At 36.6% G+C, this 16,143-nt stretch overlaps 1 protein-coding gene across 1 annotated transcript in view; it reads left to right on the top strand.

Moving 5' to 3' along the window:
* The first annotated feature begins 2,999 nt into the window (after positions 1–2,999).
* Positions 3,000–16,143, top strand: part of FLACC1 (flagellum associated containing coiled-coil domains 1) — a 32,056-nt gene continuing 18,912 nt past the window's right edge. The window contains exons 1-7 of the mRNA XM_029286184.1: positions 3,000–3,043; positions 4,867–4,935; positions 6,630–6,687; positions 10,738–10,877; positions 12,286–12,306; positions 14,251–14,344; positions 14,853–14,914. Of these exons, the coding sequence (XP_029142017.1) occupies positions 3,000–3,043; positions 4,867–4,935; positions 6,630–6,687; positions 10,738–10,877; positions 12,286–12,306; positions 14,251–14,344; positions 14,853–14,914 (488 nt within the window). The remainder of the gene's footprint in view (positions 3,044–4,866; positions 4,936–6,629; positions 6,688–10,737; positions 10,878–12,285; positions 12,307–14,250; positions 14,345–14,852; positions 14,915–16,143) is intronic.

The raw sequence follows: 16,143 nt of genomic DNA, 5'->3' as shown, positions 1-16,143 counted from the left end.
CGGAGAAAAGGTGGCGGAACTCAAACCTGGCCACGCCCTCATCAAACCCTAGGACCGCCCCTTTAGAGAACAGGAATGCAAGTAAAATTTGGGAGGGGCTATTTCCGGTGTGGGAGGGGCTATTTCCGGTGCGGCCGGCCCGGAAAAAGGTGCCGGAACGCGGTTCCGCCGCGTTCCGGCTGAAAAAAAGCCCTGCTGTCAGGTAATCTGAGAGCAATACTGTTGCCCATGATCCTGACAGAAATATACACATAACAGAACCACTAAAAAGCTGTTAAAGAGGGTTATCAATAGTACATTGCCTAGGTAAAATTTAAATTGTCCTCACCATTTATAGAAACATCAAGGAACCCCTCCCCTGCTAAATTTTAAGCAAGTAAATGGCAAGGACCTCAGTGAGTTCCTTTTGATTTACATGGAGCCTGGAAAAATTGATTCCTGACATAAACTGTTTGTAGAATGTATGTGACTGTCAAATTAATTGTTTCTGTAATATGCATTCAGGTATAATATTGGAATTCAGGTATATTATTCAGATATAATAATAATATTATATTATTATTCGAAAACAATTTCAAAACATATGGAACACTACTTAAAAACCATCAGCATTGACAAAATCACCATCAGTCAATTGCAAAAAGTATCTTTACTTGGAACAGTTTACTTCTTGAGACAATAGCTTTAACACCATCAAACATCAACATCTGCCTATCCCAGGTCCTTGGGAAAAACTTGATCAGTGGATAAAAATAAATCCAGTCTAAACATTTAGTTGTCTGTATGAACGATATTTAATATATTAAATTTATATACCACCTGATTCCAAGTGACTCTGAATGTATTCCAATATTCAAATTCGATTACAAGAAAATGACAGTGATTACATATAAAATCTAAAGCAATTATATTAAAAAACAATAAAAACTAAAAAAACGTAATTATGTAATTTTTTATGTATCTGTAACTTTCAAAGAAAAAAACATGAAATGGAATGTCCCTCAGTTTATGTTTNCATTCAATGGGTAGTCCTTAATGGAACTACATAACATGGAGGGAAGTAAGCAGTAGGGTACCCAAGATTCCATTTTAGGCCCAATGCTCTTCACCATCTTCATAAATGATTTAGATGGAGGAATAGAAGGGGAACTCATCAAATTTGCAGACACCAAACGGGCAGGAATATCCAACACCCCAGAAGATAGGCTCAAAATCCAGACGGATCTTGGCAGACTTGAACACTGGGCCTATCTAACAAAATGAAATTCAATGTAGAGAAAAGTAAGGTTTTAGACTTAGGCAAGAAAAACCAAATGTACAGGTACAGATTATGTGAAACCTGGCTCAAAAGTAGTAACTGTGCGAGGAATCTTGGAGTCCCAGTGGACAATCACTTAAATATGGGCCAGCAGTGTGCGGCAGCAGCCAAAAAAGCCAATGCAGAGGGATAGAATCAAGTTCATGTGAAGTTTAGTACTGTTTTATAAAGCCTTAGTAAGACCACACTTAGAATACTGCATCCGGTTTTGGTCACCATATTATAAAAAAGATATAGAGACTCTGAAAAGAGTGCATAAAAGAGCAACAAAAAAGATTAGGAGGCTGGAGGCTAAAATACATGAAGAGGCTTGTAGGAATTGGGTATGTCTAGTCAAGACAATAGAAGAACTAGGAGTGACATGACAGCAGTATTATAGTATTTGAGGGGCTGCCACAAAAAAGAGGTGTTAAATCTATTTTCCAAAGCACCAAAAGGTAAAACAAGAAACAATGGATGGAAAAAGGAGAGAAGCAACCTAGAACTGAGGAGAAATTTCCTAACAGTGAGAACAATTAAAACCAGTGGAACGCCTTAACTTTGGAAGTTGTGGGTACTCCATCACTTTTAAGAAGAGTCTGGACAGCCACTTGGACCTGTTTCCCACCGAAAACAAAACACTGGGAGTCGCAAAAAGGGTCTCTGTGTCTCTCTCTCCCTCCCTCCCTTTCTGCCCTTGGTCTGCCAGTTCTCTTCCTCCACTCTCTTTCTTTCTCTCTCCCTCTCTCCGATCTTCTGCTCACCTGGCAAGCTGAGTTCAAGCTGTTCTCCAACAAGCTCAGGGGTAGGCAACCTCAGCTCTTTTATGACTCATGGACTTCAACTCCCAGAATTCCTGAGTCAGCATAGCTGGGCTAGCTAGCTCTCTCCTGCCCTTCCTGCTTCCTGTTTCCTGCTTCCTGCTGAGACGCAGCAAAGGGAGGAGCTCCGCCCAGTAAGCTTTTCAGCTGGTCGGAGAACATCGTGAGTCCACTCTTTTTTACACACACACAGACACACAAAAAAAACACAGAGACAGAGAAAGACAGAGAGAGAAGCAGGGAAACGCAAGTGCCTCTCTCTCTCTCTGCAAATGGCAGAGGAGGCTGGGAGTCACAGGGGAAGGCTCAAAGAGCCGCATGCGGCTCCGGAGCCGCAGGTTGCCGACCTGTGGTATAGGGTGTCCTGCTTGAGCAGGGAGTTGGACTAGAAGATCTCCAAGACCTTCTTCCAATTCTGTTATTCTGTTCTGTTATTCTGCTTTACAGCATTTCCTAATGTCTAAACATTAAATAAACATCATTAGCAGAATGGGATCAATTACTATAGCTTGCAAGATGATCTAAAGATTCAACTGTACCAAAACCAATAGTCCCCTTAATTTTAAATAATAAGGCATGCCAATATATTGTTAAATAGTTCTAAATACTAGATATTACAGTATATATAAAATAGCAAGGAACTACTAGACAGTGGATTCATTCCTAGAAAGATCTGAAAGAACATTTTTATGTATGGAAATCTGCAATCAAAAAAATATTTTTTGAAATTATGGAATGAACAAGATATTATCACTTTACCTTCAATGATTTACCATTCTAGATCTGGTCATTGTACCAAATAAATGATGTTTATAAAGCTACACCTGTAGAGTGTAGCAAAGTAATGTGATGGAACTTTGGGTGAAGCTGAAAATTGAATCATGTTTGAGGCGATAGTGGATGCTTCACCAGTGGAAGCATCAGGGTTGTGAATCACCTTGACTCCACATAGGAGTTGGAGAACTCGGGGTGAAGATTTGAGCAAGAAAAGAGATTCAAGATTAGCAGTCTCTCTTTATGGAAGGAAGATTATAAAATTGTTGCTGCTGTTTCTTGGGATTACAGATGTATAACAATTTAGTATCCTTATGCTGGATACTTTAAATAGAAAATTGCTATATTTTTCCATAAACCATGTATTTTTATTGGCTGAAATCCCAAAATGAAAGTGATCATCTTGACTGAAATCACTTTTTAGGATAGATGGGTTGGAAGTTTCACTAGCAATTTGGATCTGCTTTGTAATAATCTGTGTTGGTTTAGTGGCAAACAGAGTCCAAAAATAGCATTGAAATGTGGATAGCATGCCATGGGTGCTGTCAAAAACAGCTGTCAGGTTGTGAAAATGAGTAGCCACTAAAAGAATAAATAAAATAATATGAGTTATCAAACTGATGAAATTGTTCCTTGCCATTCCCTATAACTACCTAGTATGTTATGGCAGTTTTTCTTCAACCTTTTTCTGGGTAAATACAGTAGGCAAACCTTCAAATAAAGCAGGCGGCTAATATCAACCACATTTTAATGTTTCAAGATTGCTTATGTGCTCACTGTGGAACCCAGAGGGATTCTTGTACATAAAGTTTTGCAAGAGGCTGTCACTTCATTTTGCAGATACCAGTATTCCTTTTTTTGGAAAAAATATATATTAATAGGAGTCTCAACAAACTTAATGGTAATAGACCCCAAGCGAAATGCCCATCCCTAAACTAGAATAAGGTTTTTTTGGTCATGTTCTGGTGGACAAATATCTTTCTACATGCTTATTTGCTAATTGTTGTTGTTGTAATAGTAAGATACTTTGCCACAGACAAAGTTCAAGTTATTCCTGTCTTTCTTGCAGTTGGTTCTGCAGTGGTCCCCAATCTTTATGGCTTTGAAGCTTGGCAGGAGTGGAGGGGGAACCAGACCACACAAGTGGAAGGCCAGTTCCAAACATGCCATGGTTTGGTAGTGAGCCGTGGCCGGAGGAGGGTTGGGGGCCCCTCGGTGACTGCATTTCCATGCTACGTTTCCTTATCTGCATCAATGACTTAAAATAGTATATATTGCTAAGGGACATGGACTTACATTGATACATCTAGATTTTAAGAGAAAGTGGAAAAAATTAGATTTAGACATACTTGAATGTTACTTTGTTGTTAATGCACTATTTTTCCTTCCATATTGTCATTTGCCCTACCTTGCATATGTTGGGGAGAAGAATACAGTATTTCACCGATGTACAAATTTGGATCACAAATCCCTATTTATGCTAGCAAGCCTGTACCACTTCACTATGTGTCTCTCTTAAGCAATATATATATAGTATTGTGCTATGTATCACTTCATGGTAGCTAATTTTTCTCCCAATCTATTTTGCTGAACTTTTCATTCTGCCTGATGTCCCACCTCTTACACATACAATAGCTCTGCATATATCGCTTGTTTCAATTAGGATTTACTCTAAAGAAAAGCTTCAAACACACGGTTCACATGCTGTCACATGCTCCCAAGCCCTTATAGGACTATCGTAAATTTGCAAAATTCTGAGGAAAATGTAGCATTGCTGTGTGCCAGAGAGGACAAATGTATAATTTAGAAATTGATTTTATCAACATTTAAATTCTAATGCTGAGAAACATCAGTCCTATTCAGGTCAAGAAGGCTCAGAAATACTGGCGAGACTTAGTGACCAATTGCATTTTAGGCCTGACATTTGAAGAAATTATTAATCCTTTCTAAACAATGTTTTTTTCCCCACATTAGAAAACCATCATCAGGAGGGATCCTTAAAGACCAGTCCAAAGTCCAGTTAAATCCTTCAAATAGTTCTAGGTAAGTTTCTTGTGCTTGGAGATCAAAAGCAAGGGATGTGCAAGATATAAAACCTTATGTGTATGCTGGGAATTTTAAATTGTTTTCGGTCAGTATTTTTCAGGGCACATGATCAAACAAGATATTCTTTTTTCCATTCTTGACACATCTCTGTCAGTCTGTATGTCCAGAAAGGATGTGATGCCACAATCAATCTGAAGTCCATTACATATAAAGATACATGCACATGGGTGCAGATCACCAGTTGCTGAAAAATATATTACCGTTTACAAAATTGCCTGCTATGCTGCTTATTCCTAGCACCCTTTCCAATATACAAACTCAGGGCAATCTACTTAAATTATCTCTATTGCAAACTTGTTCCAGTATACTCTGTTTACTATGTCAGCCCAATGATATGTACACAAATTTGAGAAATTCCGCTGGTACTATTTCCTCTTAAATATTCTTAATACTTTATCAGAATTTTCCCCATTTTACTCAGATCTGATACTATATTAATTGAAGCCAGGCCAATTTGTCCCGCTATTCAGGATCCATTTTTAAACTTGCTTTGGAAGCCAATTGGAGGAACAAATGTAATAGTGAAAGCAACAAAGTAATGACAGTGCCCTTCAATATGCTCTTAATTATTTCTGCAGAAGTGGTTGCAGATGAGTATTTCTTTTTGTGTTGTTGCTGGCACGTTCAAGGAATTTTAGGAAGAGTCTGGACACCATAATCTTTCTGTATTTTCATTCTTTTCTCTTTTTCTCCATAAAAAAAGTCTGTTAAGGAGAGAAGGGTAAACTATCAGCACAAGGCCTTTTATAGGTACTTCCTATTGTATTTTAATTATTATGTATTTAATTTTTTTATTTCTTTGGAGGAAGTTTCCATGATTCTTTGATTTTTCTGTGATGAAATCCTTATAAGCATTCTCTTATGAATTTCTGAAATACATGTCTTTTCTATTTTTATGTAGAAGGTCCTGGTTTTGACAGGAGTCCCTAAGCAAAACAGTTTTGTTGCCATGGTATTTTAAATAACATTAAGTTTTCTTTCCAGAATGAGATTTTCACCTTAGAATAAACCTCTTAATACAGCTGCACAATCCTCAGAAGGCCACTAAAGCCTGTCGTACAATGCTTAAGATGAATAGATGTTCTAAGCGAGATGCTAGCTATCTCTCAAATTATTCCACCAACCATCCTATGCTCTTGCTTATCCTTCCAGAATGTGAAATTAAATTAGTTTCCTGCAATGCTGAAGAAAGCATTAGTAATGACTGAACTCTAGAATCAGGAAAAAACATCTTCAACAAAAATGTTAAGCAGATTCTTATGCAATCTTCTGATGGAATTTGTTGCAATTCAAAAATGACACATTTATGGTAGGATGAGAGAAAACAGATTTCATATCTTATTAGGAAAAAACAATGAAGCACTACAGTATTTATTTTTTATAGTATGTCCTTTTAAAAAATTGATTGACAGGATACATACCAAGTTTGCTTTTGTAGAGAATAATTTGCTTACCAAAGTGTAATTTGGGGTAATTTATATCAGATGTTCTTTTTATGTATTCTGTTAAGTTTTCCTTTCCAAATTGACATTCAGATGTAAGTGTTCTTTCTAGTTTTATGCCGAGATCAGTTTTTTGACACATGCCTTTATCTCCTTGGTAGTCTAAATAATCTTATTTTTTCCTTCCAGAGTGAAATTTTCCACCAAAACCTATGTGCAACCATTAAGAAGCCGAGAGCCTCAAGACGTAAGTAAAATATATTATTTGTTATTTTTTGCATGCATTTCGTTGGTACGTGAAATATGAATGTTTTAATCCATCTTTTTCCAAACTACTGTCCTCTAGATGTGTGGGTTTGCACATTTCACAATGATTAGTCAGAATGAGATTATGGCAGTCATACTTTTACATATCCGGAGGATGCCAAGTTAAGGAAGGTTATTTTAATCATTTCCTTTTCTCCATCCCTATAATATCCTTGTCTTGAAAAGTAAAAACCTTGTACCAATTTCAGTGAAGTAGAAGCTTAAGGGAAAAATTCCTTACCCCATAGAATAAGAATTTAATGATTAAAGTTAGATACTAGTACTTTGCTTCTGACTATATAGCTCCTCCCTTGTTAATCATCTTTCATCCAACACTATTCTGGTCTGTTTCTAAGATCCTAAGATCCCGTGGCATAGGATAGAGGGTAATGGTGGTGGTATTATTAATATTAATTATCAATAATTATAATGCCCTTATATTGTTTAACTCAAAATGACATAACTAATGTTCACTGCTCCTGTGTTCCACACAACAGCAACCCTTTTAGGGGGATTGGACTAAGAGAGGAAGACTGTCCGAAAGTCAACAGCTGGCTTCTGTGCTTTTTTTTTTTTTNTAGATATCTCAGTTTACATCAATAAAGGTTCCCTCTCTATTTCCCTTAGGTATTATATCACATTCATATTAGTACATTTCTAGCTAAAGTTCAATCAATCTATACATTTATCAATAACATTTTAGTTATACATATCCAAGTCCTGTTTTTAGGTTTTATTTAATTCCAGTTATCATATTCCAATTTAGCCTTTTATAACTACTATTTATAATTTGGATAGGTTTAGTTTCCCTCATTTCATTATAAACTAATTCTCGTGACTAAAATACAAATATTATTCCAAAATTTAAATTCTTTCTTTATTCACCAATATATTCTATTTCTCATCCTAATAACTCCTCATACACTAATAACATATCTTTCATGATCACAAATCCATTTCTCTATAACCATTAAGGCTATAATCTAACAAATTATTTTAATTTCCATTATAAATCTGAATCCTAAATATTAAATCAGTCAATAACTCTAAGATCAGTCAAAATCTCTAAAAGAAAAGCTGCTTAACCCTCAAATGAATTTTTAAATCCCATTTTTAAATCTAACTCTGGCTTTCTTTTTATGCCAAGCAGGCTTCCATACCAATGCCCTTAAATCCTCCAGTGTATCTCCCTTGATTCCCACGCATATTGTTTGAATCAAGGGAGAACATCCAGTTATCAGTTTTTCAACGAAACTGGCCCCTTTGTAGTTATTAGGTTGTTGCCCTAATAGTTCAAATCTCCATATTTGGTTTAAAATGCTTGTCATCAATTCAGTCTGGTCTTCCTCTTCTTTCTGAGTGAAGCAAAGAGTCATATCTGGTGTTGTAACTGTTGTTTGGTCATCCAAGTTGTCTAAGTTCTCAATATGATATGTCTGTAGATCAGTTCCTGTTGTTTTTGGAGTTACAGGTGTTTTAGTTGGCATCAGTATCTGTTTGTCAAAGTTCTCCGTAAGTTGTACATGCTGTTGAGTAGAATCCTCTTTGATGTTAAATTGTTCCTCTTCTATTATTTTTTGGCTTGTAACTTGAACAATTGGGGTCTGGGGTTCAATCTGTAGTTTGATGAAAACATCTTCGGCTTTCACTCGGGATTTTATTAGCTCGGTGGCTTCAAGGATTTTTTGAAGTATAAATTTATAATTAAGTTGTGGGTAGATTCCCTCCGTTTCCATGGTGATTAGCGGTAGTCTTTTGGTGGAGGCTATGTTTAGTAAAGATCAGCCAATGTCCACCTCCACACTTTCTAAAGCTGTTTCCACCACCCAGCTGTTTCCAAATCTTATCTTTTTTGATAGTATGAAGGGCAAATCAAGAGAGTCAACAGGCCTCACAATTGAAAAAAGAGAGAGAGAAAAGAGAAAAAAAATTCAATTGCTGTGCCAGTTTTCGCCACAGGATGTCCCCCTTCGACCACAAAATCTTTTCCCAGACGCCAGTTAATCTTTTATTTAATTAAAAAAAGCCGAAAAAAGAGGATATTTTCCAAAATAAATGGTTAGAGAAATAATAAGTCTCAGTAATTAGATCTTTTAAAATCCCAAAGGTATCCGAAAATCAAAAATTCAGTTATTTAGTTATTAAAATTACTTATTATTTTCTTTCCTTCAACGTTTAAATTCCCAAGTATAGAAACGCTGCTGCATTGAAAGCAGGGGAGAGGTTTGAAAAGGAGATGCCTCAGATCAAACGGAAGGGCTGCCGCCCCTCTGCAATCTAGCGAGGGTCCTCCCCAACGGTGGTTGCCTCTCCAGGGCGACTTTCAACCCTTTCCAGGGTCTCCGAAGAAGGGAAGAAGGGAAACCGGACGGCGGGGAGAACAGTCTCTCCACATGTCTGCTGGCACCGTGATCCGGAACCGGAAGCCGGCTTCTGTGCTTAAGGGAGGACTAGAACACAGAGTCTCCTGGATTCTAGTCCAGCATCTTAACAGCTACACCAACTAGTTCTCTTGTACTGGCAACCAGAAAAAACAATGGGGGGTATGGGGAACAATTTTAGGAATTGCTGCAAAGATACCGTTATAAGGGAAATTGAATGGAGGAAAAGAGCAGTTTAAAGTAAAGTACACAGAAAAAGGGAACTAAAAGTTTGTACTTGGCTAGATCTTCAGAGAAAAAGAATTTGAGGGTTGAGCAATACCAGTAGTTACTGAAAATGTCTTTCCTGATGCTGTGACCTAAGGATGCTTTTGGCAAGAAAAGATGTCAATCTTACAGGGACAACTCTTAAAGCAGAGAAGGCAATTACAAGATACATAAGGACGCAAGCCACGTATGGTCTTGAATAAATTAATCCCCAAAGACACCAGGCAAATATCACAAGAACCGAAACATTGCAACCAACAGACTTTTAAAGTATAAGGCAGTGCTTCATCTTGAGATGGAATCCAAACCCAGCAAGGAAAAAAAAATTACTATGGTTCTCTTGAAACAGAGCATACATTTTAAATAGCTCAGTTTCAAGTTTAATATTCTACCCTCAGCTTCTCCTCCAGTGTATACTATAATGCATTGAGTGGAAAGAATGATCCAATGCATCACAGTGAAAAAAGTAACAGCTTTGTGATGCCTTGGTGAGGAAGGAGAAGATGGGATTCTGAGACTGATAAGAATAACAGTAGTCTTTGTAATCAATTATGGGATCATAGCCTGGAAAAAGAGAGGGATGTATATCTTCACCATCTCAACTTATTATCCCCCAGGTGCACCTTAGCCATTGATCTGGACAGTATATGATGTCTTAAAGAACGTCTCCCTGATTCATTTCTTAATTTCTCATCCTTATTTCCATTCTTATCTAATCCCACCGCAAATATTTGTTTCTCAAATTAGCATTCCAGTCCTTTTCCTCTTTCACTTTCCCAACATATTTCATATTTCAATTTTATCACAATTTCATAGTTATCTAATTCTTCATTAAGTGAGCATTTGCTTTTATTTGTTAATATTTAAATATTGTTATGTGAGCAGTTTGGAATTTTGGTTTTTCTTTTGGTCCTTGTAAGTAATGCTCTGAACGATTCCATATTGGATGACTCTGTGTCTGATCAGGCAGGCTGACCCTCTCCAGGCAAATATTTGTATGACTATAAAATTTCTCCGGAAAATGTAGACCCTTACCTATTTTGGATACCTTCCTTCTTTTAGATTGTTTTTAGCAAATGAGGTTGTCAAAATATTAAGTGCTCAGATATTGTTAAATATCTATCAGTCAGCCTGAGGTTTCCTGAAATTAGAAAACTAAAGGACAGCATATATCAGCTTTCCCGTTTGGAAGAGCATACAACTCTGGCTTCTTTTATGAGGAGACAGCACCTAAGGCCAAACAGCCAGTTCAAAATGCATTAAATACATTCAATTTCAAGAGGCATATAACTGGTTTGGATTTTGAAGCTATTCTTCTAAGGTTACTTCTTTTTTCATCCCAGATATCCAAAGTGTTTGAAGAAGAGATCACACCTGGTTTTACCTTGTCTCACAGTAAGGAACATATTGACGTCACCCTGGGCGAAGAATTCTTTGAGAAACAAAAGCCTACAGAAGAAACCATCAAAACTACTGTGCCCGGGTAATCTTACATAGTGGCCAGATCATGTATTGACATAGCATAATTCCCAACTTCTTGCTGTGTGACATGTTATTGGTGTTTTGTCATTTCATGTATGTGGGAACAATGCAACCAACTAAGCTTCCACATCTTTATACAGGTTCCCAATAAATTTTGAGAGAGAATTCAAGCATGTGCTTGATGGTTGCAGATGGTTTCCGCTATTCAAGTATTCCCAGAAAACTATTTTAATGGAGGAAGAAGAAGGCAAAGGTCAAATAGAGCAGCCATCCACAGCCAGCCTTCCTAATGTGTTAGATTTCATCGCCCCTTGTAGTCTCCAGAGACTATAACCAAGGACCATATTGGCTAACCATGAAGAAGTCTTGCACATCTGGAAAGCAATAGGTTGTTAAGCTGAAGAAGGACATCTTAAGCTCAAGGGTATGTGCAGAGGAGGCAAGGGAATAAATAAGGGCCTGATGATACATATTATCACACAATTTACAAATCTGCATCAGAGATCTTTGTAGAGGTGGGTCATAAAGGCACGTGCATGTCTCCCTCAGTACCAATGTCCCACCATTTTGGCATCATGGTGGTTTACAGCTTAGGTCTTGTTAAGATAAATACAAAAGAATCAAGTTCAAAATAGATGGCTTTTTCTGTCCTAGAGTGGAAGTGAGAGCTGCGTATAGAACTATATGAAGAAATCTAGAATTTAGCAGTGGATATGACCAGACACCCATTTAATTTTCTCTCCCCCCCCCCACCCACTTCCCAGAAAAAAGAAACAAACATTTCCTAGCTTACAAACCCCTTAAACTGTTTTTACATCTGTTTGGGATATCTCTTACATCTTAGAGTTGGGAAGATGTATGCTGCTGAAGGAAACCTTCAAAAAGCCTTTAATTACTGTAATTTCCCATGTCGTCTTTGATTCTCAATATTAGCCTGAATACATTTATAGCTGAGATTTTAAGATGAGATTTTGAGTCAATGTTTGGTTCAACTGAATGGTTTTCTGTTATGCTTTTCCGCCATAATGGGATTGTCTAGAGATTTAAATAAAAGACACATTACATAATAGTGGTAATTGAGACAATTTAATTATTTGTCTCAATCATTTGATCATCAGCTTGTTTTATGCTCCTTTACAGATCTGAGTCTCAATCTGAAAGTTCTAATAACATCCCCAAATTCCTGTATTGTATTAAGACACGATGCTTATAATTGCTGTAATTACATTATGCCTGCAGACTGCAGAATTTGCCAAATATTGTAATCCACAAAATTCAGCCCATACTTTCTCTATACACAAATGATTATAGATTAGATCTTGAATGCAATGACTTTCTAAAACAAATGTGTTTAATAGAATGCAATGGGGTTTTTATACTGCTCTCTCTCTCTCTCTTTCCCTTTGCAGCACTCCACCTAAGCTTGAAACGTAAGTATTGATACAGTCTTTTGCCTCTTATGGTTTTCTTGGATTGCAATCAATATAGTGCCTAAATGTGTCCCCTGTTCTGTTTGCTCCGCTATAATCCCGTATTTTGTTAATCTGAGTTAATCTCATTTCTTTATGGTCTATTTTAATCTGAGTTTACAAAGTATTTTGAGGAACAGTGTACCAAATCTGCTGCCCTGGAAACAACAAATTCTTGTTCTGCAAAAATGTCTGGGGTGTTGCTGAGTTAAACACTTGTGCACTTATTAGACTTTTCTCATGTGTATTTGTCTGCTCTGGAGTAAGAATGAACAGTTTGATCAGCTTTGACAGAAAAAGGTAAGGAAGGTCATATAAATTATATTACAGCACTGTTTCCCTAAGATGTGGCCACGCTAGACAGGTTTATGAATCCTAGGCCAAATAAACTGGAGAGCATCAGGTTGCTAGTCTGCTGAATTAGCTGATATTCCTCCTACAATAAATTTTTTTGTAGTTATAAACCTTTATGTTTAAAAGCCTCATTTTCAGGGGTATTCAAAAGAGCCTCCTAAACTGAAGAGACAATTGTAAATGATAGTAAAATTGGGAAACATTTCAGATTCCAAAGTTGAGTTGCTGTTGACCTCAAAAGAGAGGTTTTTAAAAGGAAGACATGTAAACATGAAATGTTTCAATTGGACTACTAGACTCTTTGATTCTGTTTGTTTCAGATTTAGCATGGCATTTTGATAGGCAATCTGATATTCTCCAGATACTTGGACAGCAACCTAGCTGACCTGGCCAGTAGCAGGTATTAAGGAACCTGTGGAGGACATCGGACTTCTTACCTGGATATAGCTATTCTCAGAGACATACGTTACCTTTGTTGTTATGATCTTTGTTTTTGTTTTTAAAATGTATATTGAAATAAATTGTCCTATTCCATTTCAGTCTGACTGTATCAGATTGATAGAATTGTCCCTTTAGAATGTATTACTATTTACTAGTAAATTCAGATAAGAATTCCAAAGGAGCTACGTCTTACTACACCTATCTATCTAAACTGCCATTGGGAGGTATTTCCTAATATTTCTTATATTTATTAGTTCTCAGAAGTTATTTATTATTCATTCAGGGTCTTTTAATGGACTTTAGTAATCCAAGTTGTACATTGAATTTGCCTCCTATACAAGTCCAGGCTGAGTCACACATTCATGTGATAATGGTGTAATCTAGAGATATTTTTACAGATTTAATGACAACAAATCAGATTTCCAAATTTCCCAAGCACTTTTTTTTAAAATGAGTCCACTGGGAGAAATGATAAAAAATCCAATATGATGTTTAAATGTAGAAACCAGCTCTCTGTTGTTCAGTTACTTCTGATTTTTCATGGTATCATTTTGCCAGGATTATCAGTAACTAGTTGGGTTCTTTTAAACTCCTGCTTGTGTCATTAATGATGGTATCTAGCTAGTCCATCTTATGTTAACATCTTTTTTCAATTGACTTCAATTTTTCCAAGCAGTAGAATCTACTCCAAGGATGTTTGCATTTGTATAATGTGTCCAAAATATTGATTATATTTGGAAGCCCACCTTGAATGAATGAATGAATGAATGAATAGAAGGGGCATGTACCTATTTCTAGAATGAACAGGCTGAGCAGAAACAGTTGGAAATAGGTGCTTTCTCAGGGATCCAGATTCTATGCCAAGAGCTTTATAGTTAATAACCAGCATCTTGAATTGCATTCGGACTGGCAACCAATGCAGCTCACATAGCAGTGGTGACATATGGGCATACCCAAAGGTACCCATTATATTCTGATTGGTCTTCAAGGGCAGCTCCTAGTAGAGCACATTGCAATAATTCAGTTATATCCATTTAAATCCAAACAAATTTACATTTCAAAGTAATAATTACTATTTCTCTGGAACAATTTGTACACTGTATTTTGTAGGGAAGATGTTGTTGCTGACTTAGTGGAACAGATTTCTGAACTGACAGCCATTATAGAGCAATTGCGCCGAGATCATCAAGTAACACATAAACAGGCGAGTCATGTTGGTCGTGGAGAAAATCTTCCCCGTAGATATTTCAGAGATTCTGCTATATTGGGAGAGAGACTACTGGTTGGGAGGAAATTATTAGGACCTCTTCCAGAAACCAATTACTATCAAGTTAGGTGAATTTCTAAAGCAAAGGTACTAATGGAAAGAATTAGCGTGGAGATAGGATGAAGTGGAATGTATTTAGTCTCTTAGTTGCAGATAGAACTTCTATGCATAGCTGAACTGTGTACTTTTGAGTTAGTCTTGATTCCAGTAATTATTCCAGCCATGTTCCTGCAGTTTCCTTGGCAAAATGATTTGCTGTTGGCTTTTTCTGAGGGCTGAGGGAGATTGACCAGCTGTAACTAAAGCCGGACTAGAATTCAGTCTCTTGAAGTCTAGCCATGTGTCTTTAAACACTGCCCTGGCTATCTATATATACAGTTACACTGCTAAAAAAATCCATTAGGGAAGTACTTATTAAATGTAATTGTCTTTTTCTTTTTTCTAGCTGGAGAAAGATATGGAAGAAAAATGCACTGAGATGCAAGAGGAACATGATAATAAAATGAGGTCTGGATGTTTGGAAATCTTGAAGTAACTTTTCTTTTTCCATAGTTATAGGAGCAAAAGAGGAATAACAACATATTAAGGAAACAACTTCCCTTCCCCCCATCCTTAGAAAGGAAGCAGACAGCATGTGACTTTTTAGCATTGTTCTGTGGAGGCTAACTCAGAAGTAATAATGAACAAAATATTTTGACTATTGATTAATCTTATTTGAATCTGTGTTATTGGCCATTTTCAGTCACATAAACATCTTTTTTTAATGCATAGCACAAATAGAGTATACAAAATAAATGATTAATTGTTAAATTATTGCATTTTTGCACACTGTGTTTTTAGTCTTTAAAGTTAATTTTTGTATGAATGAAAATGGCCAACAAGGGAAATTCAAACAAAGTTATTCAGAAGTTAAGTCCATACAAGGTTGGTGAAATTTTCTTACAAATATATCTGGATGTTTAGAGCCACATTCAGCATAAGTTAAATAGTGCTGCTACTCTATCCAGAGTGCTGAAAAATTCCCTCCCAGGATGTAGTCCTGTTGAAAATCCTTCTTCTGTTATTTACTCTGTGTGGAAGCTCCCTAAGAAGATATAAGCACAAGGAAGTAGAGTTAATTTTTCCTACCTTACTGCTGGAACCCAAATACTTATCAGCTTTCCCTTCCCATCAGCGCCTGCTACTTTACCTACACATCAGATGCAGCTTTGGGCCCTTAAAAGGTCATTCTCCTTTTCATTAGTTCCAGTTTCCCACTTACTTGTCTACACTGTGATTAGAATTATTCCTTAATAAACCACAGTAGCAATTGGTGTGGGCGTGGCATACTTTCACCCAGAAAAATTTCTGTGAATAAAAACACAATAACAATAATGTAGTATCATAGGAATAATAAAAATAATCACAATAATTGTTCTTCACTTAGATCACAAACATGCAATAAAAATAATATGTAAATATAATTGAACATTGGTTATGAATGTACCTTGGTACTCAACTGCTTTGAAACTCATCAAATTTGGTATCAACACATTTTGACATGAAAAGTTTGCCCTGAAACTTATTGTTTGTTTGTTACTCAATGTATAAGCTAGAACTTGTCTGTGTCAGCTGCCTTGTGATTCACTACATTATTTCTTATGGGAAAAAATTGTTTGGTACTCATCGGTTGTGGTACTCATTGTGGCTCCTGGAACCAATTAATGTTGAGTACTGAGGTACCACTGTAGTAAGAA

Source organism: Protobothrops mucrosquamatus, unplaced genomic scaffold, assembly GCF_001527695.2.
Source record: "Protobothrops mucrosquamatus isolate PMUCROS unplaced genomic scaffold, P.Mucros_1.0 scaffold3057, whole genome shotgun sequence".
Lineage (NCBI taxonomy): Eukaryota > Metazoa > Chordata > Lepidosauria > Squamata > Viperidae > Protobothrops > Protobothrops mucrosquamatus.
The sequence above is the reverse complement of the archived record's forward strand: the minus strand, read 5'-3'. Positions and strand labels throughout refer to the sequence as shown.